At 34.7% G+C, this 27,816-nt stretch overlaps 1 protein-coding gene across 3 annotated transcripts; it reads left to right on the plus strand.

Moving 5' to 3' along the window:
• Positions 1–1,238: 1,238 nt before the first annotated feature.
• LOC148304516 (uncharacterized) lies at positions 1,239–27,246 on the plus strand. 3 transcript variants are annotated; one of them, XM_088268205.1, is made up of 20 exons: positions 1,239–1,760; positions 2,689–2,790; positions 3,786–3,927; positions 4,722–4,964; positions 8,079–8,284; positions 10,929–11,211; positions 11,985–12,217; positions 12,927–13,494; positions 13,608–13,801; positions 14,826–14,943; positions 16,268–16,475; positions 16,716–17,072; positions 18,213–18,480; positions 19,241–19,399; positions 20,424–20,715; positions 21,944–22,621; positions 23,197–23,343; positions 24,481–24,761; positions 25,282–25,440; positions 26,611–27,246. In XM_088268205.1, the coding sequence occupies exons 3-20, from the start codon at positions 3,790–3,792 to the stop codon at positions 26,786–26,788; spliced, it is 4,710 nt and encodes a 1,569-aa protein (XP_088124331.1). In that variant the 5' UTR covers positions 1,239–1,760; positions 2,689–2,790; positions 3,786–3,789; the 3' UTR covers positions 26,789–27,246. The 3 variants fall into 3 exon arrangements, with proteins under 3 accessions (XP_088124331.1, XP_088124332.1, XP_088124330.1); XM_088268206.1 differs by lacking the exon at positions 8,079–8,284 and having other exon boundaries at positions 1,250–1,760; XM_088268204.1 differs by lacking the exon at positions 2,689–2,790 and having other exon boundaries at positions 1,250–1,760.
• The last annotated feature ends 570 nt before the right edge of the window (positions 27,247–27,816 follow it).

Genomic DNA, 27,816 nt, shown 5'->3' on the forward strand with positions numbered 1-27,816 from the left:
TGTTCAATAAATGCAAAAACATCAAACCACAGTCCGTTCATATTTATTTTACCTATAATTTATATTTAGTTAGCCAACATTGTTGTGTTACTTGTTATACTAGAGGTGCATTAGATTGTTATACTAGAGGTAAAATAACAACTGTAGATTCACTGTACAAATTATAATTCACTAGGTACCTACATATTTTTTCACTTTGCAATCGCACAATTGTTGACAATCTATGATCTACGATGACAACAGATTTTATCTTTGAATTTTGTATGAATTTAGTATTTGTATAGTGTAAATAATTAATAATGATAACATCAAAAAGTTTACAAAAAACACGAGATAACCTATTTGAAAAATGACAGTAGACAACATTTATAGAAATATACTATTTTCGTACGTGCCTACCCATTGCAGCATTGATAATAGCGATATATTTTGTTGGAGTTGTATCTGAATAAACCTGTTTGGAAATCGTAACATAAAGGGCAGACGGAACTTTGGTTTTAATTAAAATTTTGGTTTGCGTGAGAGAAGTAGTTGACCTCGTGTATACTCCCTTTGGAATAAGGAAGGCTCTCCTTTTCCCTTTTTTATTCAATTGTATTTTCTGGAATTTTTGTCTGAAATATACGAATTTGAAAAGGTTTTCTGTTTTTTTTTTATATATCTTGTATAGTTTGTAATGCTTCATCTCAAATGCGGAGTAAAACGAAAATGATGTATGCATGTCTCTAGCTGAAATCAATTTATACATATTTACATGGATGATCTTAATATTGAATTTTCTAGAATACTTACATGGAGATTTCATTCAGTCAGTTTTTACTCACTCATTTGATACACTAGATTCTTACTTTTTACTTTGTGTACCCAAAAGTACATAATTTTTATAGTGAAAACAGCTGTGTGCAAGAATACCTCAACAAAACTTTTTCTTTAGACTCCACCATCTCGAAACACATTACATTACATAATACACGTTTACAATGAAATAAATAAATGGTGGTCATGAAATACCTGCTTTGTAATATCGATACAATAATTCTGTAGATACATAATTCAACAAATTTAAATCTAAATACCATTTGCCCTGAAACAGATAAAATATATTCTTTCGGCGGGTGAATTCAAATTCCGGCTGCGGCAAGGTCACGCTCAGCCGGGAGTACGTCACATCTAGCCACGCGAATGACGTCTTATCTAGCCTTAAAATTTGGGCCGAGTCAACAGTCTTTACACAAATTAGTTAGTCTTTGTTGGTTAGTCTGTGATTGCGTTCGGGGGTTAGCTTTTAAAAATATTTATTCAATTTAGTGAATTGACTGTCATGGCGTTGTCATATTCGGTATCGGTAGAAATATTAATTAGGCACAATGGCTAGTGTATCTAAGAAGTATTATTTAAATTTTAATACTGTCAAATGCTTAGACTAAGTTAAGTTTTAATTAGACAAAAGAAATCACATAATAGAAGGTTTTTCTTCTTTTTCTAACCCTTATCTGCACCCAGTGGTGCATAGGGCACTGCATCGTTTTGACGCAGTGTTATCTTGATTGTTAATTACACGAAGGCAAGGTGATCACTCCCGCGCTTCAGGGACCAGTCCAGGGTAATATTAAATAAATATTAAAGTGTAAACTTACTAATATTCATTTTCACCCTCCCCCTCTGGGAATTGAACCTGGGACCTCCAGCCTGGCTAAACACGCTAACCATTACACCAAGGAGGCGGACTAATTGAAGGTTAGGTCGTCAAAACACTAGATGTAAGTAATTTATTTATTATTACTTTTCTTTATAATATCGTAGATTTAAATATTTTATCCATCTCATCTGGAAATAAATTGATTGATATCTTCTCAAATGTTTAAAATATTTCCTTTCTTTACCATTAAATCACTCGAAACTTTATTGTGTTGTATGGAATTTAATTATTTAAAACCAATCTTTCGTGAACTCCACAGAATACTGAAAATGCACGAAATTATGTAATGAATATTTTTTATCAAAAAAAAAGTTTTGAGGAAATGTTTTGTTTAGTTGATTAATCTGTTTCTCTTTCTTCTTTTTCCATGTTCGCTCCCTAGGTGGAGCATATGGTCAACACGAGTCGTCTCCAAGTCACTCTGTCACGCGCCATCTCCTTGGCTTCCTCCCAGGTCAGTCCGGCGTCTCGAAGTTCCGCTGAGTATAGTCGGTGAATGGTCGTCAGCGGCCTTCCGGGGCGCCGGAATCCTCGGGGTTGGAAGAAGAGACATGAGGGGTTGATGCCCTCAGGTGGCATTCTAAGGACATGTCCCAACCATGTCCACCTTCTTCTCTTCAGGACTTCCAGTATGAGGGGCTGTTGAGTTCTTCTCCTCACATCGTCATTCCTGACGAAGTCATACCACTTTATACCCAGTATTCGCCTCAGGCATCTATTTTCAAAACTTGCTAGTTTCTTGCTTTGAGCTTTGGTGAGGTGCCACGACTCACATCCGTACAGCAACACTGTTAGGATGCAGGCGTTAAAGAGACGACACTTGGTTTTTGTCGAGTAAAGCAGTGAGTCCCAGACATTGCGCATTTTATTGAATATAGCTCCTGCCATTCCGAGCCGTACATTCAGTTCCTTCTGGACACTACCATCCTCCACCATGAGTTACACCTCCACATTAATCTGTTTACATGTTGTTTATTATTTTATTTTAGTTATCGAGTAGTTCGATGTTAACCATCCTATCCATACGAACATACGTAATACGTCCACTATATTATCGCCCTAACGCAACAAGCTGTATCCCGTACGTTCAGGTACAAAAAAGTATTCCTGCAACCACAGAAATGTTTGTGATACGTCAAATTTTTTCTACTAGCTCTATGCTACGAATACGTCATACAGAACATTTACCATTTCGAGGCATTTCATCAATATCACTGGCTACCTATATTTGCAATGTTTGCAGAATATGTCGTGATTATGTTGATTGATATATAACATTCAATAAAAAATATATTTGTAAAACTATTCCATAGAATGTCATTATTAAAAAAATCCTGACAATATCTTATGTTGAGAACCTCTGATTTGCAAAGGGTCATAAATAGGTATATTGTTTAAAAGATTATCAGGTACATTGTGAATAAGTATTGTAATTAATAAATATTATGAAAAAAAACCCTAGGATTTTTCGCCTGCTTTTTGGATAATTACCCAAACATAGGGTGGTTAAATAATATAGGCTAAATGGTGTGTTATTTCCCATGGGGAGGGACAATAACATTCCATTTACCCTATATTATAAAACATTAAGCTTACAAAGCGGGACCTCAATTATTGGCCTTACTAATTTCATATGTAAAATATTAGCTGCGTTAAATTTTTGGTATTTAATTTTATGTTATGAAAATGCAGCCTATATTTGGCAAGAATATTTTATCTAAATGTTTCTGCTAGTTTTATTAACACCCAAACATCTGATTTGGCATCTTATTTTCCGATTTTTTATGTGGATTTTTAAAGACTAAGAGCGCTTGTGCAATACACGGAATTTTACTATTTTATAATTTTTACTATTTGGCAAAAATATTGAATCATATGTCAAGTGCTTTTGTTGTAAATCAATAAAGGCAAACCAAGCTCCTATTTATTGCTGTTTCTATTACTTCTAGCCTTTACCCACACCCAATAGTACATAGGGTACTACACCATATAGAAGCAGTGTCATTTTGATTGTTGAAAACATGAGGGAAAGGTGATCAGTTACTACGCAGCCAATTTTAACAAAGATAACTTTTAACATTTTTAGGAAGATGGATGAAAATAGACGCAACTTATTGACAAAAAAGCGGAAACTTATAGTAAATGACTTGGATGTAAAATATATTGAGGAAAGTCTGATTTCAAGTGGAGCATTAAAATCAAATCAAAAGTCCTTCCTTAGAGATGCAGTAAGTATTATAAGAGATTAGAAATAAAATGACTACCAAATTTTATCACTAATTTTCATTCAAATTATCATTTAAATAAATCTAGAAAACAATTCAAATAGCCAAGTGCTCCTCACTTGCGTTATATGTCGCCAAAGTAACTTGAGTGATGTTTGGAGATGCTAATGAAAGTTACGAGACTGGTACCTTTTTGAAACGCACTCAGTTTTCCCCTTTTTGACTGAAACTTTGGTGGATCAACCAAAGGTTGAAATAATAATAATTTTTATTCCAGCTTGACTAAGCGGTGAATGCAATGCGTAGTCAGGCATATTTTATGTTCAATTGCATAGTATTAAAAGATAATCTTCTGGCTTGGCGCTGTATAGCTGCCGGCCGAAGCTGCTCCGCAAGTTTAATTATATTCCCCCGGATTTTTGCATCTAAAGTCCGTAGTTTTTTGCATATTTAGAAATATAGTGATTTGTGATAAATTGAAAAAGTTAAAAGTGAAAAATGTTCTAAAGTTTAGCTGTTGTTTGCGAAAAATGCATCAATTATGCATCACTTTAATGCAACTCAAGATAGCTTGTTGCGTGACGTGGTCCATTTCCGAGAAATGGACCGTTTCCAAGAGAAGTGCTTTCGCAAAAAAACACGTGTTAAATGCATCCCTACGACCATGTCAATACAGTGAATACAATAGACAAAAGCGACCCAAAAAAATCTGCTTACTCTAACTTCTATTTGTGCAATTTATTATTAAAACTTCGCCAAATCTATAAATAGTTACGATAATTACCCTTTTTTTACAGACAACAGACAGACCGGAAAAGGTTAGAATATTACTAGATCTGTTGATCCAAAATGGTAACCAAGCGTTTGACATATTTGTTGATTCTCTAAAAAAGGACTATTATTGGCTGTGGGAAGCACTGCAGCGTCCAGAAGAGGAGACGTATACCCCAAATGAGTGTGTGCAGGAAGTATTTGAGGATGTGCTTAGCAGAGGAGATGTACCGAAGCTTCCCTTACATTATGTCCGGAGAGTTGAATTGGTAAGTCCAATACTATTTACTCATGCGGGTGCACTTTTCTTGGCCTGAAAATTATTTTCCTAGCTGAAAAAAAAATTCTTAGCTGCTGAAAATTCAGGCTGTCAAAAACTGGACTCTTTGGAAGTCTACGTGCAGAACTATCCTAACTGCGTATAATTTTTTTTACAGGTGAAGCAATTAAGCTTTTAAAAGTGAGTTCTCTCAATCATTTAGTACTATGTATTTTCTTTTGAATATTTATATTATTTATTGATTTGGTATTAACTATATGGAGTAAAATGATGATTTAAATATAATAATAAAGCACTTGTACAATACAACTTTTTTGAGTTTATTAATATAAACACGACTATTTTTGAGAGCTACAGACGTTCTCATACAAAGTTTGTATTTTAACCTGTTAATGAGAACATCTATAGTTTTCGAAACAAGTCGTGTTTACATTAACAAACTCAAAATAGTGGTCTTATACAAGTGTTTTATTTTTAAATTTAGATTAATAACGTTTATTTATGTTAAGAACTTTTTGCACAACAAATCAGTTGATTCCCAATAAATGAAGAAAAATAAAATTGAATTTTATGTGATTTAGGATTCTGTATTCAGGTGACTGTCCCTATAGATTTGAGAAAAATAAAACTTTAGAAGTTAAGTTAAAGTTATCACACTACTAGATAGCGCCTCCGCCGCCGTGGTGTAATGGTCAGCGTGTTAAGCTACCGTGCTGGAGGCCTCGGGTTCGATTCCCAGGGGGGGTGAAAATAAATATTAGTGATTTTACACTGTAATATTTATTTAATATTACCCTGGACTGGTTCCTGAAGCGCAAGAGTGATCACCTTGCCTTCATGTAAGTAATGATCAAGATAACACTGCGTCAATTCGATGCAGTGCCCTATGCACCATTGGGTGCGGATAAGGGTTAGATAGCGAGTTATGTTTCCTTTGGAATTGAAAATTTATTTAAAAAAAAAACTCTTAATTATTTAGTTACTATAAAGTTTAATGCACTTGTTTTCACCTTGGTGATTATCCAACTGAAGTGTACCCTTGTATATATTAATATGCAGCAGGACCTCTATATTCCGAACCCCCGCTAATCTGAACGCCCACTCATCCCTCCCGCGCTTCTTAAAAACGGAAATCCTTGCTACCACTGAAGCAGTAGCAAGTATACCCCTTTCAAGCGCGGTATCTGCCATAAATACGTGCCTAGAATGGATTGACCTAGCAGATATTCCTGTGCCAGAGAAGATGCTTTTACGTAAATTGCGAGACAAAGCTTTTTACTTGTCACTAAATAAATCTTATATAAATATAAAAATATTAAAACCCTTATCTGCACCCCAATGGTGCATAGGGCACTGCTTCATATAAACGCAGTGTTATCTTGATCAGCCCTCCGCTTCAGGTACCAGTCCAGGGTAATATTGAATAAATATTACAGTGAAAAATCACTTGTATTTATTTGACCCTCCCTGGGAATCGAACCCGGGACCTCCAGAACGGTAGCCGAGCGTGCTGACCATTACATTACGGAGGCGTACAAAATAAATCTCAACGAAATAAATATTTCATTTCTTTAAAAAAGTTGAATAAATACACTTAAAATTTCACAATGCACAAGACGTTTTATTTTATAAAAATACCACAATATATATTTGTTTTCTTTAATAAATATACACTACAGATTCTCTGTATTAGAATCCGAACGCTCCACTAATCCGAACAGAGGGTAAATTTTCGGCATTCGAATTATAGAGGTCCTGCCGTATTATATTATGTTTATCAATATAGTAATAAATCACAAAAGATTTTCACAAACATCCATAATCAATTAATTTGTATTTAATTATAACTACGCTTTTAATTTATTGGTATTAACATAAATGTTTTCCAAGCACCTTCCCAAAACTCGAGGATTATTTAATTAACCCTTTCCTGTGATGTGTAATAGTACACATTGCTTGTAATAACTTAATATCTCTATAAATGTAATAACTAATTAGTTCAGATTCTAGGTATGAGGAATACCTCACGCATTGAATGATAAAAAAGTAACAATTACCACTTATCGGGCACATTATAAAGATATTTTGTGAGAATTCGGAAAAAATTGGATAATATATCACGAAGATAGAAGATTAAGACTATTTTATTTTCGCTATGGTTGGAAGAATGTTGGGTATTTTACTGTACTCTGTACTGTATAGATGGCTTTGAGATAACTTTTAAATATAAATTAACTTTATAACTACTTTTAAATACGGGATAACGCGAGATCTGCCCGTAACGGCTGGATAAAATTTCCATGCTAGTTTGGGAATGGTTGTTAAGGTGTTAACACACTTTGGACGGAAAAGGTATCTCTACCTGTTTGGTTGATTGATGCTTAAGGACGAGAAGGATATTTTTACCTTCTGCATCGGTCTTTCAAAGTCAGAAAAGAAGGAATTACATATTTAATGATTTTATATGAACATAATGTACCAATCTCTTTGTTAAAGTCTTAACTATATGTACATAATTATATATGCCAGCGGTCCGCAGGCGTATAAAACACCCGTCCGAAATATGTTAATTGTTCTTTACTAATAATTATGTTCTTCAATACATAGTACTTGATATTTTTTAGCACATAGATATTGTAACTTGTGTATAGTAAAAATCATGACTTCATGTTTTTTTTTTACGCAAATATTTTTTTTTAGTCTCTAGATTAATACAGTATTTTTTAAGGGCATTTCTCACAATATTGGTACTTGGGTATAATAGCAGAGTATAATTTGTGTATCATACTGGAATATTTTTCATTTTATAACTGGACCCAATCACAATATACCTTTGCCCGTGATAATGGTTTCAGTTGTACACTGGTTGCGACTGTCTTTTACGTATACTCTGACGGCAATAGCTGTCAAGCGTAAGTTAGTGCTGTAGTCCTACAGAGTTTGATAATGATGTTAAATGCATGGAAAGACCTTGCCAAAATAAATTTAAATCAATAGTGGTATTTCCCGAGCGAAATAGAATATAGTTACACTAAGAAATATGCGTTTTATTTATATGCAAATTAAATGTCTAAATTAACCTGTTAGTATTTGTTTTGAATAGGAAAAAAACATAGATGAACATCTGAGTAAACTGAAAAGGCACAGAATGGTAGTTCTACACGGGATGCCCGGAAGCGGGAAATCCACCTTAGCCATAAGTGCACTTAGAAACAATCCCTCACTTATTGTCAACACGTTTGGAAACGTTTTCTGGATTAATGTGGGGGACTGCGATTCTGAAGAGCAGATTGTGGGCTTACAGCTGAGGTACGCACTTGCATGCTGCACATTTACTAATCATTACCCTTTGGTGGAGACTGACCAGAGCATTTTGTCGTTACGTGTTACGTTACGATGCAAGCATTCAGGCAGTCAGTACACCGAGCCGAGCGCTCCATCCATAGTTTCGGAAGCTCGCTGATGCTTGCCGCGAGCGATGTTACGACATTATGTTACGACGAAATGCTCCGGCCAGTCTCTACCTTTATGTTATACTATCTATTCTAATAGTCGCTGCTCATTGCTCATAATTCAATTGAATATTTTTTTGTACATTTTATTCATAGTGATTTACTATATTTTTATATACAGCAGGACCTCTATAATCCGAATGCTGAAAATTTACTCTCTGTTTGGACTAGTGGAAAGTTCGGATTACAGCACACAAAATTTGTAGGGTCTTCTACTTCTGCTTTATTTAGGACTAAGTCCTGTTATTCTCCGGTCCGCTCCTGGGAGGTGGAAGACCATCTGTTGCCATCGTTTAGGTAGTCTTCCTGGGAGCATGTTACCTCTTATGCTGCTGTCTGCGACTATTCTCACCACTCCATCCGAACTTGCTCTTCCCATATGATATCTCCGAAATATCTTCTTTCTCTTCCCCATCGCACAACATCTTCGACATCGCAGATTTGTCTTATTTCAGTGTTTCTTACTCTGTCGCGAAGTGTTAGGCCTGCAATGGGTGTAGAGTCTTCATTTCAGTGGTACTAAGTTATTTATTTATTGTTAACACATAGGTTACATGAAAGTTTATTTGTATTTTTATGTTATCTTTGTTTAAAAAAAAAACTTAACATTCATTTAAATTGGAATTTCCTACACCCCTCGCAAGTACTTTTCAGTACTATGCATAAAGAGAAATCATTTTATAACAAATGATCATAATGTAAAACGAACTCTTCAATTTCAATGTGATTCGGCCGCCTGCATGGCTTGTTACAAAAAAGAGTCATACAAGGGAATTACAAAAAAAAAATAAAAATTAAGATCCAGTAAACTTGAACATTTGGTCAAAATTAATTACACGGGCTCTGGATATCTCAAGTGATGAAAACATGATGTCATACCAAATGTGCGTAAACGGGCTTGTCTGTTGTCTTATAGTGATAGAATTTTTTTTGTTACCTTTGATTTTTTTAATGCATTTTTATATAAAAATTAATATACAATAAGCAAAAATAAATATAATTTTTATTTATATTTATGTTTTTAATATGGTTACATTTTTTTTACAATTTAATACAATTTTATAATTTAATAAATGAAAATGACATTAACCATGATACTTTATGCACACAAACATGTACAAAAATAAAACAAATAAATCAAATAAAATACCTCGGTGTGATAATAGATGAAAATATGAAGTGGAAACCACAAATAAATCTACTAATAAAGAGAGTTAGAAAACTTATATATGTATTTGTCAGACTCAGAAATATACTATCTCTAAAGACTATTAAAACTATTTACTTTGCCTTGATACAATCAATTTTACATTATGGAATTATTGGATGGGGAGGATCCTATAAAACTACCATAAATCCTCTATTAATAGCACAAAAATGTATTGTAAAAATTATCTTAAAAAAGCCTAGGATCTATCCATCAAACTTGATTTTCCAAGAATTTAGCGCACCTACTGTAGAATCAATTTTTCAAAGAGCATCAATTTTACAAATGTTTAAAGAAAGGAAAACATTATTGACACATAATTTTAGAAATACAAGATCACAAAATAACTTAAAGACCCCAAAATATAACACTAGTGCAGCTCAAAACCACTATTCTTTTATAGGAATAAAACATTTTAATAAACTACCTGCAAGAATAAAAAATATAATCAATTTAAAATCTTTCAAAAATGATAATGACAAAAACATATAAGGCAAACTCCCTTTTGATTACCATTTATTATTTATTATTTTTACTTCTTATTTATATGAACAAACCCTGTAAGTTTATTTTTACTTCTTATTTATATGTACAAACCCTGTAAGCGAACTCCTTAACACGAGCAATCTGCTCTCTTAGTGAGGTAGCACGTAAAAAAAATATATATATATGTAACTATGTTGATTATTTTGCCATACAATGTATCTTTGAATAAAAAATTTAAATACGATTTCTATATATTTCTACTTAATACAATCTCATAATTTTAGTTGCGCTGAGCCTCTCCAAAAAAGAGACTGATCTCTTGTGCTTGGAGAGGGACTGTTTTCTTCTTTTTTTTTTGTTTGTTGATAGTATCATGTTATACATTTAAAAAAAACATTACTGGGGAACATATATTTTTATGCGGTACGAGGAAGTTACAGTTAGTTAGTTAATTTTTTTGATATCCTGAATTGATTTTTATACGAGGAAACCTATCTACCATATTTTTATTTTTAATTTTAGCATGATTTTTTGCATATTTTTGCTCACCGTTTAAGTGGTGAGTTCTGTGTAAAGTGGTCTTATTGATAATATGTTTAATTAAAATGTAACGTTGTATGTAAGATTTTAAAGGAAAGTTAAATTTAAATTTTAAGACGGAAAATTACAAAGTCAGTGCTTCAAATATAAATTACATGATCTTATTGAATTTGGGTAATACATCGTTCATCTGTCCTTCCCTTTCCAGATTATACAGAAAAATTGGTATATCCGAATTTTTCAATGACTGTAGTACAATAGATACCATGAGTTCCAGTTCTCACTCTATGATAATTGATTCGCAAAGAAGCGAAGAATTTAAAGTCTCGCTTAAGGATGCCTTTCAAAGTGAGAGTTACAGAGAAACATTGCTAGTTATAGATGACCTGAGATCCTCCAAAGTTGCCGAAGCCTTCGATGTCGGATGCAAAATCATGATCATAACGCAAGATATCACCCTTTTTGAAAAAATTGACCATACCAAAATAAAGGTGAGTTTATAAAGCATTTGTAAATTTTCGTAATATCTTGAGAGTTATGAAGTGGCGCTTCGTGTTAAATTTGTTCAATTTCCACAGCCACGACACATATAAGTATCTTGCGAGGATATTTGAAAACCTTCGAGAATCATCTGAAGCATTTCTATATAAATATATATGTATGATAGCATGTAGTGGGTCATTGCAACCCATTGCAGAGCATAGTATTAGCCTAGATCAGGGATGGCGAACCTTTTTATGCCTGAGTGCCTTTTTTATTATTTAATATATGTCGCATGCCATTTGCCATGAAAATAAAGATGCATCAAATGTTAGTGTAACTTCAGATTTTTAATATAAACAAAGCATAAATACATAGAAAAAAATAATTAAGTACTTGTTAACAGCAAAATAAAGTAAATAAATAAAAAATAGACTTAAATAATAGTAGACTTAAAAAATGTAATTAAAAAAATGTAGAACCCTTAAAACATCATTATTAGTGAGATTTATGTTATTGGATGCCAGATGCCAAATTTTTTATATCGGGTTCATAGCTGGTAGCTTTTAATAGAATACAAACATTAGTACTTTCATCTATTAAATGTTATGAATTTTTTATACTATTTCTAAAACTTTTTTGAATTTTATGTATAATCACTTTTATTTTTTCTCTTCATTCGCGCGCCATAGGTTCGCCATCCCTGGCCTAGATAATGGACATTGCAGTATTGTCCGGAATGTATCTATAATTTGCAATGTATTTATCCCCCACTTGGTTCCAGATACCAGATAGTTTGGAAGAATCCGAGTCCTTGCAGCTGATTTCTCAGTCCGTGTGTTTGGGAGTGGAGCAGTTACCTCATGAGGCGCGTAAAATCCATCACATCTGTAGCGGGGCCCCTCTACTCATGGCTATAATCGGAGGGATGCTCGCCGACAATAAAGAGAGGCTGCAGCATGATCGCAGCCATTGGAAAGATTATATCAAAAAGCTGAATAGCAATGACTTTTTTGTGTTAGTATATTCATAAACTCACAATATTAAAAAAAATATATTTATAAAAGTTATGTAATTATTACACACACATACACACATCAAGTTTGTTTTTTAATCGAATGATTAATCTGGAACTCCAGTAAGACACACAACTCCAGAAAGACTCGCTTCTTTCAAGAAAGTCGTAAATGAAAATACTTGATTTTTCAGGAGAACGTTTTTAAAGTTAAAAATATAACACAATGTATTAAAAATAAATATTAAGCCACTTATTGAATGTTTTACTGTGCAACAGATATTTTTAGGTAAAACCTGAAGGTTTTTTTCTCCATTTGAAAAATAATTAATAAAAATAATTAAACAATACCTTTTCTTTAAAATGCAAAAACAACATTTTCTGCCCTGTAGCGGGTAAATATTAAGTTAAAAATATGCCGCTTTTGCTGGGATATAGTACATTTTCTGGGCATTCCGAAAACATGCACAACTGAAAATTGATAATTTTTTATTTATGACATTCTTAAAAGGAGTGAGCGACATGTTCACCAGCAGTGACTAATGGATGTTTTTTACATTCATTTGAGAATGGTCCATATCTCTCCAGCATTTCATTACTTTAACAGTCATAATTAATACATGGAATGAATACCATATCATCTTTGTAGCTATCATTATACCTTGTTTACAATATTTTTTTCTTTACGCAGTTGAATTAATCTTTTTTCAGCACTAAAATGTTCAAGAATCAAACTGGCCATTCAAAATTGACAATAGAAATGTGTATAATGTCACTGGGTGATCAGAAAAGCAGAATAGCATTTGAGTCTCTCGCAATCTTACCAAAGAATGTAAAGGTATCCACGCAAGCCCTGAGCGTCATTTTGGACATGCCCGAAGCTGAAGTAATACCGTTGATGAAGCTGTTGATGAAGAAATCTCTGGTCATCGAACATTTCAACATAGATCTCAAGAGCTACCAGTACGAAGTTCACGACTTGATTATGATCTATTTAAAGTCCGTCCATTCCAGCGAAGAAATAAAAAAACTGCACGCCGGTCTGATCTGCAGATACGAGGCTATGTGCTATGAAAAGTCCCTGGTTCATTTACCCGATGACGGATACATAGCTTACTATATCAGCCATCACATTCTGTGTACTGGAAACGTAGACAATATGTGGGATTTGTTCAATCTCCTCTACACCGACATTGTTTTTATAGGAAACAAAATTCGCCTTGCGGGACCATCTCATGTTGTCCGCGACATGTCAGTCCATTTGGATAAAATCATACGGGTAAACAATTATCTGTATTCATTAAGAAACTTACGCAATTGTAATTCTCGCCTTATGTACGGCCGTAATCATTAGCGGGATAGATTAATATATAATTTTTTTCATTATTTCAGAAAGCCTCTGAAGGGGATTTTTTAAATGAATTAAGCAAATTTATTTCCAACCACGGACACGACCTGCATCGCTATCCCAACACTGATATTATACAAAGTATTCTGCAACACAGTCGGAAGGGAGTTTTGGGTGAAAGAGCGCAAGAAATAGCAATGATGGGAGACAACAAGAATTATCTTTACTTCCAATTTCCGTAAGGCAGACATCTTTAATTTGGAATTCCTTCGGCAAAAATTATGTTGAGGCACTTGAACCAATCCTCATCATATTTTATTTTAATTTTTGGCAGTCAGTGAATATGTATATCGTAGTCGTACAGGAGAAAGTGACCAACTAACAATAACGTAAAATTTTCAGTAGGGCCATTTAAGTCACTTTTGCTTGGCAAGAAAATAAACATCAATGCAGTTATAGTAATTTTTAACAAGTCAAAATATTATAGTTACAAGTTTCAATTCCTTCGGGTTTTTTTTGCTGAGCAATATTAAGGTAGTAAGATATCAAATAGTCCATGATCACGTTTTTGTAAAAAATGCACTTGGTCACTTTCTCCTGTATGACTACGATATCTACACCATACGCTGACAAAAAATTATTCCTCAAATTCTATAGATTTGCTATAAATTTTTTTTGTGAATTTTTAGGTTTTAATGCAATAGTGAACACTTGATTTTAAATATCAAAATTATTAGTTTATTCCGCTTCTGTCATCTGTATCCCATCAAATATATTCCAATTCTATGTCGAAAAAATTTCAATTAAATATTCAGATCAACTCGCCTTTGTGTTAATGCTGCATCGATCCGAGGCGATACCTTATACACCATCTAAGTGCAGATAGAAGTTAAATAAAATAAGAAATTTATGTTTTGTTAACCAATCTGAAGAAATGCCTGTAAATGGGTAAAAGAGCTATACAATACATAAGAGTATTGGTGATTTTATCGACAATTTTTTCACAAATTTATTTCTGTCACTGCAAATGAATAACTTTATATTTTAATACTTTTATGTAATATGTGATTATATTACGGAGGAATACAAAAATTCTTAGCCCGTATCTACTATATTTTATATTGATATTCTCATTTTTAAAGTCGAGTTGTAGTAAATAAATATCACCGGGAGGGAAGGTTAAATAAATATGAGAGTGAAAATCATTTATACTTATTTTATATTAAAACAGCAGTTCATTATTAATTTTAGTTTTATTACAGAGGTGAAGACGATCTCGAAGACAGTAATAACTTCTTCCTTGATGTTCGAGATGCCATTTCTGTGATCAAATTTTGGCTGGATTATATACTTGTCGGTAACTCCAATGGAAATATTGCCGTAAGTCTGATTCCCAACATTTCCCTTACATATTTTTCCCTAGTCCAAACACTAATAAAACATGACTGTTTAGTTTTATCCGCAGTTGAAGGGAAGGGTCAGGATTTTTCCATAAGAGTTTTTAAAGATAAAACTTTTTTCTTTGTTAAAAATATGTAAAAATTAGATTATTTCGCTCACTCCTTTCAAGAACGTCATATATAAAAAAAACACTGATTTTTCAGGAGATTGTGTTTAAACTTTAAAAATATAATAAAATGTATTAAAAATAAATATCAAGCCACTTATTGAACTTTTCTTCAACAGTTCTTTTTAGGCAAAACCTGAATGTTGTTTCTGCATTTGAAAAATATTTAGTATATTTAAAAAAATAATTAAACAATACCTTTTCTTCAAAATGCAAAAACAACAATTTGTGCCCTGTAGCGGCTGCTTTTGCTGGGATATAGTACATTTTCTGGTCATTCCGAAAACATGCACAACTGAAAATTGTTGATTTTTGATATATGACGTTGTTTAAAGGAGTGAGCGTTTTGTATTTTTACCTTAAGGTTTATTTCATTAATTTGCAAATAAAAATTGTTCACAATCCTGCTGGAAACAATTCATAGAATTTTTTAAACAAAATCTTGAAAAAATGTAATTTGTAAAATAAACAAGTATTTGATGCAAGAAAAGTCCAAAGGATTGGTTTTTTTTATTACACTAAATAACATTGCCCTTACCTAATTAACTTTTTTCACCTTGTGTCTATTCAAATATTCAAATTAATGAATTGTTTTGTGTTAAAATTTAATGCGGATATGTAGGTACAATTATATTACTCTAATTAATTTTTTTAAAGAACTGATAACTAGAATAATATTGGGAGTGCTAAGAATTAAACCGATAGTTTGTTTTGTAATACATATTATTATCGTTGTTGTTTATTAAAGACTATAACTCAAAATCACAAAATCCATCAACATTTAACACCTCTTGCCATCAATTTTGTAAAATTTCAATCCCCCTTTTGAAAATATTAGATAAGACGATTTTTAACATCTGAAGGTGGAGACTGACGGGAGCATTTCGTCGTAACATAACGTTGTAACATCGCTGGCGGCGAGTATCTGAAACTATAAATGGAGGGCTCTGCTCGCTGTACTGACTATACGAATGCTCGCATCGTAACATGTTACGTTATGACGAAATGCTCCTTTAAAAAAATTAATCAGATGTAATCTTAATTAACTACCCAAACCTAATTATATGTTTGGATGATGTTTTTCACTATAAAAACCATCATCATCTAATATTCATATTTAGCTTTATTAATTTTTAGTTGTGGGATTCACTAGAAAACAAAAAATTAAAGACATTTCATGGTCACACTGCTGCCATCAAGAATATTGCTGTAAACCACAAGGAACCATACAAGATGGCCTCTACCAGTAATGATGGCTTTTTGAAGATATGGAACTTGGATGACTGCAATGAGGAAAATGGAGTAGAATATGAGAATGGAGTCGGTGATGCTGACTCTGAGATTGGTATGTTGGATATTAGAAGTTTAACCGGATCCACGCGGCTCCCATAACCGTATGTGTTTTCATTTACTGTACATCTATCTTGCGGAAAAGTGTTTACATACAAAGGCACCAATGAACGATGTAATTCATGTACTAAACATCTATCTTGCGGAAAAGTGTTTACATACAAAGGCACCAATGAATGATATAGTAACTTGCAGAGAATCGCAATCAAGTCAATAATTTTGTTTTTATTTTCAGGCAACTGCTTCCACGCTCATTACGACACCCAAGACAGTCTGGTGACAATCGTCCATCCCCGCGGGACACTTCATGGCATTAGTTGGAGTCGAAACGATGACCTCCTCACTCACACGGACACCTCTCTGGTACTGTACGACTCGAAGGGCTCAAAGATCAGGGAAATTACGCTGCAAGCCAATTGCATAATTACCTGCAGCATTCTGTCCCTGGACGACACGCTCGTCATCTGCGGATACCGGTGCCAGATGGAAAAAAATAATAGATACGGGATAAACTTATACAGCGCGAGTTCCGGTGAAGTCATTATGACATTCACCGAGAATGCTCCCATCAAGATGCTCGCCTTGATTCCAGGTATTTTCGCCTATAATTATTAAACATTAATTTACCTTTGATATTAGTAATGTTAGTAAATAACCACTCACCGACTACTTCTGTCTACCGGTTTCGAGACGTACCCGTCTCTTCGTCAGGACATACACTACAATTTAACAATCATGCGAACAACACTACACCACACCCACTTAGTACTATTCACATACACTATCACTACACATGCAAAACATGCAGAGCGAGTTGTTAGTCCCACCATGCTTTTGGGAAACTAAATAATAAAGTAAAAAATGTAATATAAATATACGCAGGTTGGAAACTATATTAGGATTCAAAGAGAAGGGGGTAGGTTCTGGGAAGTGGGAGGATTATTTACTAACATTACTAATATCAATTAAAATGTTTGACCACAAAGTAAATGCTTTGAATATAAATAATATTAATTTACCTTCTTGTACAGAAAGAATATAGTTACATTAGTGGGTTTATTGTTAACACATTGTTTGCGGGAAACGCTTAAAAGCGTCTTTTACATACCGTTGGTAGAGAGCGGGAGACGCTTTTAAGCGGGCTTATTGCTAAAAAGTAATGTCTTCCCAATAACCAAAAACAGACTAGTGATATTGGTCAAAACGTTAGATACTTTATATAGCTGTTTGCAATCATAAGGTAGATAGTGCTTGAACATTAAAAAAAAACATTAATTACAAATTACTGCTGTGTTAATTAAACAACCGCTTTATGTTTTATGAAATATTGATGAAAATTAAAAATTTATGATATCAAGGAAGGCAAAGGAAAAAGGGAGTTTAGGGAAGGAGTTAGAGGGTAAAGCTAAGGGATGAGGTTCGATGGACAGTTAGGATTCTAATAATAGATAGTAATGTCTCAGATGTTTCTTAAAAGTTATCAATTATTATTAATATATACTACACTTGTACTCAACACACACAACTCTAGTATTCTTATTTTTATTACACACATCGTCTAAACTCACTAAACATCATTTAATACACTCACTCTTTTTTTTATGAATGTAACTATTTTTTTATTTTATACTTTTACTAAATGTAAAGCTGTACAATTCCCAAATATGTAAATTAAAAAAAAAAAAAATTAATACGTTAGATCTTATTGTAAATTTTGTTGTTTGATTCGTAGGCCACCCGAAGAGTATTCTGGCACTGACCAGGGTTCACCTCCAGGTGCACAAATGGAACCACATAGCCCCCAGCCCAAGCCAAGCTCGCTCCAACGTCACTCAGACCAAGATAGCCGACATTGAAGCTTTGCAAAACGAATACCAGTTTCAAACGGCTTGCGTTTCAGAAGACGGGTCCTATATCTTCATTTCGACGACGGATTGCAGGATACTAATTTACAGTTTGAAAAAATATTGCTTTGTTTCGGATTTGAACAACCGTAGAGGGTAAGATAAAATGTCGCTTATTATTATTATTATTGTTTATCTTTATTCCAAACCTTGAGGTAAAGTGTGGAAGCCTCGTAAGGTTCATATGACATATGGCTCACTCCTTTCAAAAACGTCATAAATCAAAAATCGTTAATTTTCAGTTGTGCATGTTTTCGGAATGCCCAGAAAATGTACTATATCCCAGCAAAAGCGGCATTTTAACTTAATATTTACCTGCTACAGGGCTGAAAATATTGTTTTTGCATTTTAAAGAAAAGGTATTGTTTTATTATTTTTATAAATATACAAAATATTTTTCAAATGGAGAAAAAACCTTCAGGTTTTACCTAAAAAGATCTGTTGCACAGTAAAAAGTTCAATAAGTGGCTTGATATTTATTTTTAATAAATTGTATTATATTTTTAAACTTTAAAAACATTCTCCTGAAAAATCAGGTTTTTCAATTTATGACGTTCTTGAAAGAAGTGAGCGATATACGTTATATAAAATACAACGAAAAAAAAGTGGATTATAACATAAAAATTATTAATACATATTGTTTATCCATTTGATAATTTTTATAATTCAAACCCAAACCTTGAGGTAAAGTGTGCAAGCCTATAAAGCTCATGTGGTTCATATATACAATTCGTACCTATCTTCTTTGCATGCATAAAATAATGTTGATGCTGTCATTTTCCTGAAATCAAACAAATAAATATCCGTGTGAACTATGCAACTTCTTTATCAAATTAGCTGTAATATACTTTTTTAGGGTTGTGATGAGTATGGACACAAAGGGGTTTTGGGACAACGACATAAACAACACTAGCTACTACCACAATCTCATCACCAAGAGCGGGGAGGACATTCACACAGTCAAAGTTTGGTGCCTATTATCTTCGCAAATTGCGCAAGACACCGCATTATTCAAGTACGTATATTTTCTAGCACACTTACTGCTGGCTGTCTCTGTAGTGTAGTGTTTACCGAGCTTATAGCTTGTGTCGGGTTATATACCTTACTTGCTTACTTATCTATATCCGCTCCCTATGTGGAGAATATGTGCTCCATCTGTCGGTTGCCAGCTCCCTTGCATCCTCCCAAGTCAGGTCTGTGTCCAAAAGTTCAGGCAAGAACTGCCGACAGATTGTCAGCAGTGGATTTCCTGGACGGTAGGAACCTGATGCCTCGTAAGAGGGGTAAGCTTGATTAAGGCTCTCGGGAGGCATGTAAAGTATGTACATGGTCTAATTACAACCTTGGGTTGCTGCGTTCTACGCCGTATTTTCTCGTTCCTCGCAAAGTTGAACCACCGCACGCCTGAAATTCCTCATATATATCTATTTTCAAAGCTGACTATATGGCTGCTCTGGGCCCTTGTAAAGTGCCATGTGACAGCCGTGTAAGAGAATAGGAGTGATGTAGGCATTATGTAGGCGGCATTTGGTCTTCACCGAGTACTAATCCAATCTCCAGACAGCCTTCATACTGTTGAATGCGATGCCTGTGGCTGCCGTGTTTTTATTTATATGGATAGATAAAAACATGCGCATATTTGAATGCAATGTATTAAAATTTCAAAGCAGTCGGTGAATATCTTAAGAAGATTTATGATTTTAAATAAAGGGACTATATTTAAAAAGGAACTATATTTTTATTTTTAAGTAAAATTTACTCAGTAAATACTACTATTTCTTAAAATCCACTGTGACACGTGTTTCGATGCATTCCGCATTAATTTCAAATACCACGGATGCGGTAAAGTAAATTTTTATTAAAAATGGATAAGTTTTACCACAAAGTGACTGCCGAATCAATTATTTTATTTATGTAAATGGGCGGTTTAACAGGTCTGGCAACATAGAATGAGTAAACTCTCTTAAGGCACCTACCCGGTCAAGTGGAAATTTATCTGCTTATGTCGTTGGATTTGAAATTATATATTTTGTTCACAGAAAAGCGAAGCTATCCTTGAAGTTTGACTGTGTATTTGATAGAAAATTATTGAGTTCTCCGATTATATCCAATGAGCATTATCCGGAGAGTGCGAGCACACCCGTTCGGAGATCTCAAACATTGGAGAAAACTGCGGACAGTCCCAAAGTGAACGTTCAAAAGACCACCAGCTTAGACCGCCACACACTGCGACCGCTCAACTTGGTTATCGGCAACGGCTCCAGCAATTCCAACCAGCCTGTACCCAATAATCCATTCATCGCAGTTATCGATAAGAGCAACAAGATACAGGTATTTATTGTAACTGCAGACAGTTGGTAGAATTCTATATTTTATTGTTGGGTAATATATCCAAATATAAACAAGGTTTATTGGATTGAATTCTACATTTATTTATGTATATGTTAATAAGACGAAACGCGTCACGTATTAACATATACATAAATAAATGTAAAATTCAATCCAATAATCCTTGTTTAATTTTGGATATATTACCCAACAAGATACAGGTAGGCGCGTTTCGTCCACCACATTTTGTGCCATGTTGTGTTGTGTAATGCTTGATTAAGGCTCTCGGGAGGCATGCGGAGTACATGGCCAAGCCAACTTAATCGCCTTTTCTTGCAACAGTTGTGACCAAGATTTGGTGCGTCCTACGCTTAATCTCTTCATTCCTCGCAAAGTCAAACCATCGCATGTTAAGTACACTACTGCTCTGGGTCCTTGTAGAGTGTCATATCTCGCAGCCATATATTATAAGATAATTAGAGTAATGTGGACATTATATAGGCGGTGCTTGGTCTTCACCGAGTACAAATCCGATCTCCAGACAGCCTTCATACTGTTTAATATGGTGCCCCCCGAGCCAAGAACACATTCCTAGTTTTATATATACTGCCATTATCCAAACAGATTTTCTTTACTTCGGGATCACAAGCTTGTATGAATACAGTTATGCAACCCCGAGTGCCGTTGCGGCTATTCTCACTTTCTCTCCCTTATTACCTTTCCCACATATTAGTAAGTCTTTCATCCTGCGGACAGGAGGCAGATGAAAATATGAAATGATTAAATAACATTTTTAATTCAATAAGGTACTGACTTTTAATCCTTATCCACACCCAATAGTACATAGAGCAACGGGTTGCATAGATGCGGTGTTATCTTGATTGTTAGTCGGGCAAGATAATCAGTCTTGCGCTTCATTTACCAGTTCAAGGTGATATCAAATTGATATTAAGGTGGATACTGACCGGAGCATTTCGTCATAACGTAACACGTTACGATGCGAGCATTCAGGCAGTCAGTAAAGCGAGCCGAGCGCTCCATCCATGGTTTCGGATGCTCGGTGATTCTCGCCGCAAACGATGTTACGATGTTATGTTACATCAAAATGCTCCGGTCAGTCTCCACCTTTAAAATGTTATAAATCACTTTTATTCATTTTGATCCCCCCCAGTTGAAGTCTGACCTCCGGCACGGCAGCCAAGCGTGCTTACCGTATTATTTTTCATTTTAGATTTTAAAAGGCAAAAAACTGGTGGGAGAAACGCCCCTTTCGGAAGTCATAACGAGCGTGAAACTGTCGCCTTGCGGGCATTACTTAGCGTACGGGCTGAGGAGCGGCATAGTCAACCTGTTTTACCTGAACTTGGGGCAGAATGAGAAGATAATGGAGCTCAACGACGACGTTCAGTACCTGGAATTCCTGACGTCCAGCATTCTGGTCGCCGCCGGCAAGCACAGCGGGCTGATGATGTACGAGATCGTAAAGTCGGGAGGGAAATCCGCGGCTAAGATGTTCATTCTGAGCGGCAAGCAATTCGGCTCCCAAGAACTAATCAACGAGCTGAACGGATCTCGCCGACCGTGGGACAACCGGAGAGATTCGGACGAGTACAGTAAGAAGTCCTCTCCGCCTCCGCTCTCCGGTGCGTCTACCATGGATCGCAACAGCAACCGTACGTTCCCGCACATAGAACCCGGTCTGTGCGCAAACCCACGCTTTGTGAAGTGTTTCTGGTTCTGCGATATCGGCATTGTGAGCGTAGCGCTGGACGCAAGCGTCAAGCTGTGGAGTTTGCATCCGTCCTTACTAGCAGTTCTCGTTTGCCGGCAAAAGGATTTTTCCTTAACCTGCGTCACACTCCGCAATGAGAAGACCCTGGTGCTCTGCGACTACTCGGGCCGATTTCTGGTGAGTTCTCTAAATAAATTGTCTTAACTTAAACCGTACCCGCTCCCTATGTGGAGCGGGTACGGTTTATAGAGTCCACGAACTATCTTCGAACTTTTCTGTCGGTTGCCAGCTCCCTTGCATCCTCCCAAGTCAGGTCCGCGTCCTACATTTTTTAGCACACTTACTGCTGGCTGCCTCTGTAGTGTAGTATTTACCGAGCTTATAGCTTGTGTCTGGTTATATACCTTACTTGCTTACTTACTTATCTATATCCTCTCCCTATGTGGAGAATATGTGCTCCCTCTGTCGGCTGCCAACTCCCTAGCATCCTCCCAAGTCAGGTCCGCGTCCCGAAGTTTAGACGAGAACTGCCGACGAATTGTCACCAGTGGTCGTCCTGGGCTTCGCGAACCTGATGCCTTGTAAAAAAGGTAAGCTTGATTAAGGCTCTCTAACCAACTGAATCGCCTTTTCTTGACAATAGTTGTGACCAAGATTAGGTGCGTCCTACTCCTTATCTCTTCATCCCTCACAAATATATTTTTTCAATGCCATTAGCATAGTTAATTATTAATGCCTGCCGTCTTTTCCAGATCTATCAATTACTGAAAAATACTGATGGTAATTCTTTGTCCGCAAACTTATTTCACTCGGACACAGTAAAAGGATGTATTTCAAGCTGCGATGTTTCGGCAGATGGTAAAATAATGGCTTTGGGCCTAGAGAAGGGTGATATTGTGGTATGCATACTTTCATTAAATTACCCAACACCATTTTTTTAAATATTTTATTATTTTAAAAAAATAAAATAAAATTGAACCTAATAACACAGGCCAATATGATTTTTGTACTTTAAAACTTAATACCTGATTAAAACTACTTTTTCTTCCATCCATAGTAATAAGTAGCTTAGATCTATGTTTTTGTTTTTTTTTAATGAATTTTTAAATTTGGAAATCTGCTGCTAAACACCTTGATGATGATAATGATAATTTAAAAAATTAAAAACGTCAGCCATCGATCTCTGGGTGATAAGTCTGGGGTGAGAAAAAAAATGAGCCGACATATTGTTATGCCTTCTTTCCGATCTTCTCGGGCTAGAGAATGGCCAAGATGTCAGGCAGAACGCCCTCCCGAGCGATGGTCATGCTGGAGAGCAGCTTGTTGAGCTCCTCATCACTGTGGATGGCCAACTTCCGACTTCCAGACTAGCGCGGTTCAAACGGGACTTGGCTTTTATTCTCTTTTTGCTTTTAATGTTATTTGCATAATTAATTGGTCTGTATATTCCCGATAGTTACCTAAGACAGCGTCGGCATAGATTGTTTCTCATACCTATATACAGGACCAACCTGCCTATGGTTATGCCTGTAGGAAGAGCTACTGCTATACTGAACAATATCACACCGGATATTGATGTGTTCCATGTATCTAAGGGGGTATTCCGAAACGGGATTCTTCTACAACTTTAACAACTGTCTTTTTACTTACTTTGTAATTTATGTTTTTAAGATATACGTTTTAATGTATATATTTTGTTATGTATATATTAATTATTGAATAAATTTATTTGATTTGTAATTTATATTTGAAGCACTAACTTTGTGATTTTCCATTTTATAATCAAAATATAACTTTGTTTTAAAATCACTATAAATATTTTAATATAATTAATTATAATGTCTACCGGTTTCGAAGCTAACTGCTTCTTTTTCAAGACTGATTAGCATTAATCAGTCTCGAAAAAGAAGCGATTAGCTTTGATTGCGGTAGACATTATAATTAAGTTATTATAAAATATGTATAGTGATTTTAAAATAAATTAATATTTAAATTTTATGATTTCATTTGATTAGATTTGAAAATATCATTTCCAGCTATGGAACATCGCAAACAAGACTTATATCCACACACTGTCTCTTCACAAGAGCAAAGTTGGGTTTGTGAGATTTTCTCCGGGTCCCGTAGCTAGTGGTGTGGAACTGGCGCCCCCCATTTCCCCCTTTGCCCTGAAGACCTTCTCCTTCCCCTCCCCGGGAAGCTCTGACGGGGCCGCAGCAGAAACCCCCATCGTCCTCGTCTCGTTGGCTGGACAGATCGCTTGGTGGAATATCTCCCATATTTTAGCTACCAGAGTGCAGAACAAACGTCGGAGCAAGTGAGTCCAGTTATTCCAATATAATCCCATTATTCCAATAAACTGCCTGGTTTAAGTAAATTGACAAGCTTTGTCCGCCTCCGTAGTGTAATGGTCAGAACGCTCGTCTACTGTACTGGAGGTCCCGGGTTCGATTTCCAGGGAGGGGTAAATAAATAAATATAAGTGATTTTTCACTCTAATATTTATTCAATATTACCCTGGACTGGTACCTGAAACAGAGGGCTGATCATCCTTCCTTCAAGTGTTAATAATACAAGTCTGAGTATTTACAGGGCTTATGACCTGTCATAGACTGGTTAAGTGATCACTTTACACGCGTGCAACATTCATCATTCTACCCGTGATTGACAACCACACTACTCAAATTTTTGAACTCGTATCATTAATCTCATGACAATGTACATATGAGTTCACAATAGCCATCAATTTTGGATAGAGAAAGCTTTTATGTGAACAAATATTTTAACGCAATCAAATTGATGTGAATATCTATTATTATTTAATGTTTTGTTCTTAGGGGAGGCAGCATTATTCACCCCATCTCAACGCCAAAATCTATTTCTCTGCACGATATTCATGGATTCGCCGAAAATGATGCAAAAAATTCACAACAGAATTCCTCCACTGCATTCTCATTTCCCGATGTGCAATGGGAACGGTTGTGGAATAGGAAAAAGTAAGTTCTCAATACCTGTCTTTAATAATTTTTCTATATTTCGTGATATTCTTAAAATTCCCTTTGACCCCTTAAAAACATTGCCTGTTTTCTTACAAAATACATTAATTTGATCAAAATATTGATAAATAATGCTTGAATTTTCAGTGCTATTCGAAAAAAAAATAGTTTATGTAACTCCTTAACCCATTCTCCCATTCTGTTCTTCTCCGTGTTTTTTATTTGACTGTTTAGATGCTGAGATTTTTTCTCATATGGATACTGAAATTGTAAGACTTTTTTTGTAAAAATCGTCTTTTGTATTAGGTGTGATTAAACATCTATAATTATTTTATATGAAAGAAGTTGGAAGTCTGAGCAACTATCAAATAGTAGGCTTGCGACCTACCATTTGGCAAATACCAACTATAGATGAAACATCTATCTAATCTATCTGTATTAATTTTGCCATGAAAGTACATTGAGAGCTGTGAAATTGCAGTAAAGTCTAAGGGCGTTTGTCTACTACACGGAATTACATGGAATTTTACCGTCCGGCACGTCAGTTAGCGTTTTAAAATGATGATTGGGTTGGATTGATTTTGTCCATCTTTCTTTGGATCGGAGCTCTTGATCGGTGCGTGAACACGTTGCGCGTTAATTCAATCATGCTAAACTGTAGTCGTTTTCATTTTTCAAAACCGGACTGCCGGACAGTAAAATTCTGGGTAGTGGACTAGCACCCTAACACACAGGTTCTTAACCTGTGTTCGATCGAACCCTAGGGATTCAGCGAGTCCGTCTCCCGCACCCGGCGATGGTCAAAACACAGATCCGACTTATTGTACGATATTATGAAAAATGTATTAATTTATCCAATAGATCTAGTATAGTTTTTGAAAGGAATATATAAAATATTATGAAAAACTATACAACATACAAAATATTCATTTGTCTAATACATGTAGTATATTATATCAATCTAGCATTTTTTTTTTCTAATATGAAACTGGTTGTGTACGGTACCTCCAACACAGTTAAGAACCACTGGTCTAACACATATTAACATAGGCTTGCTAATTTTAAATTGCAAATATGTATTATGATACTTCATTTGGAAATCAAGCAAACAAATTGGCAGTATAACCGGATGGATTTATATGAATCGATGGTAATTAATTTTTTTTTCAGATGCAAAGTAAATTGCGCCCGTAAGGATCTTCTAGCCTGTATAAAGTTAGTGGGAGATGCAGCCGATAATTTAATGATAGATGATAAGTTTTCCAAATTTGTGACTATTGACCAAAGCGGAACGTTGTACATTATGAACGTGTTAGATAATAATAACAGTAACAATAATGGATCTTGAGATTGTACCATCGATATAATGTTGTTCCAAATAGACTGTCAAGGTTGGTGCTATGTGGTTTGTACGAAGAGCCATTTTAAAGGGTCCTAATATATAGGGTATAAGTCCTCTAATAAGTGCATTTTACAAAATTATATTACGTGAATTAAAATGTTATTATTGCATTTAATTTGCGTTTTTTTAATGGTAATAAAAAAACACAGTAAATATGTATAAGGAAAATTTTCTTGAATTTTCAAATGAAGAAGATATAGTATATTGTAGTAAAAAATATTGAAAACCTGTTTCCCATTTAATAATTCATCAACATAGCAGTTGATGTTGTGGTGTTGCAAGTAATATAAATTTTTCTGATTATTTTTTGCAAAATGCCATAGGTTTTGAAATTTTCTATCAGCGTTTAGAGGACTTATTGTATTTTTAATTTAAGTTTTACTTGGTAAAATAAATAAATAAAAGGAATAAACAGCTTCTACCCCCTCTTCAACCTTCAACGTCCCAAGGACACAACTCTAAGATTTAGAATTAGCTTCACATACGGTGTTTGAAAATGATGCAGAATGCATCGAAACATGTGTCGTAGTAGATTTTAAGAAATAGTGGTATTTATTAAGTAAAACTTAAATTAGAAATGGATAGATTTTACCACAAAGTGTCTGCCGAATCAATTAATAAAAGACTTATTGTATATTAGGATATGTTCATAATATAAATTTGAAACTTTTTTTTAACCAAAAGGACACAATTAGTTACTTTTGCTACAATAAAATTTATGCTAAAAAAGATTAATGGGTAAAATTAAAAATATGTATTTTACATAAATCAATAGAGGTTATTTTTTTTAAATTTCCAAATCTTGAAGCTATTTTAGCTGGTCAGAGGTCATAGTGGACAACTTTTGAGACCTTTTTGGTTACTAAATTTGAATGTTTCTTTTGGTTACAAAATGACCATTATGATGAAATATGAACATAATGGCCAGTTTTTGTAGCTGTTTATGAATTATATTCTAACTAGGTTTATTTAAC

The sequence above is a fragment of the Brachycentrus maculatus genome, unplaced genomic scaffold (genome assembly GCF_059751285.1).
Source record: "Brachycentrus maculatus isolate JH-2025_06_01 unplaced genomic scaffold, ASM5975128v1 h1tg000315l, whole genome shotgun sequence".
Lineage (NCBI taxonomy): Eukaryota > Metazoa > Arthropoda > Insecta > Trichoptera > Brachycentridae > Brachycentrus > Brachycentrus maculatus.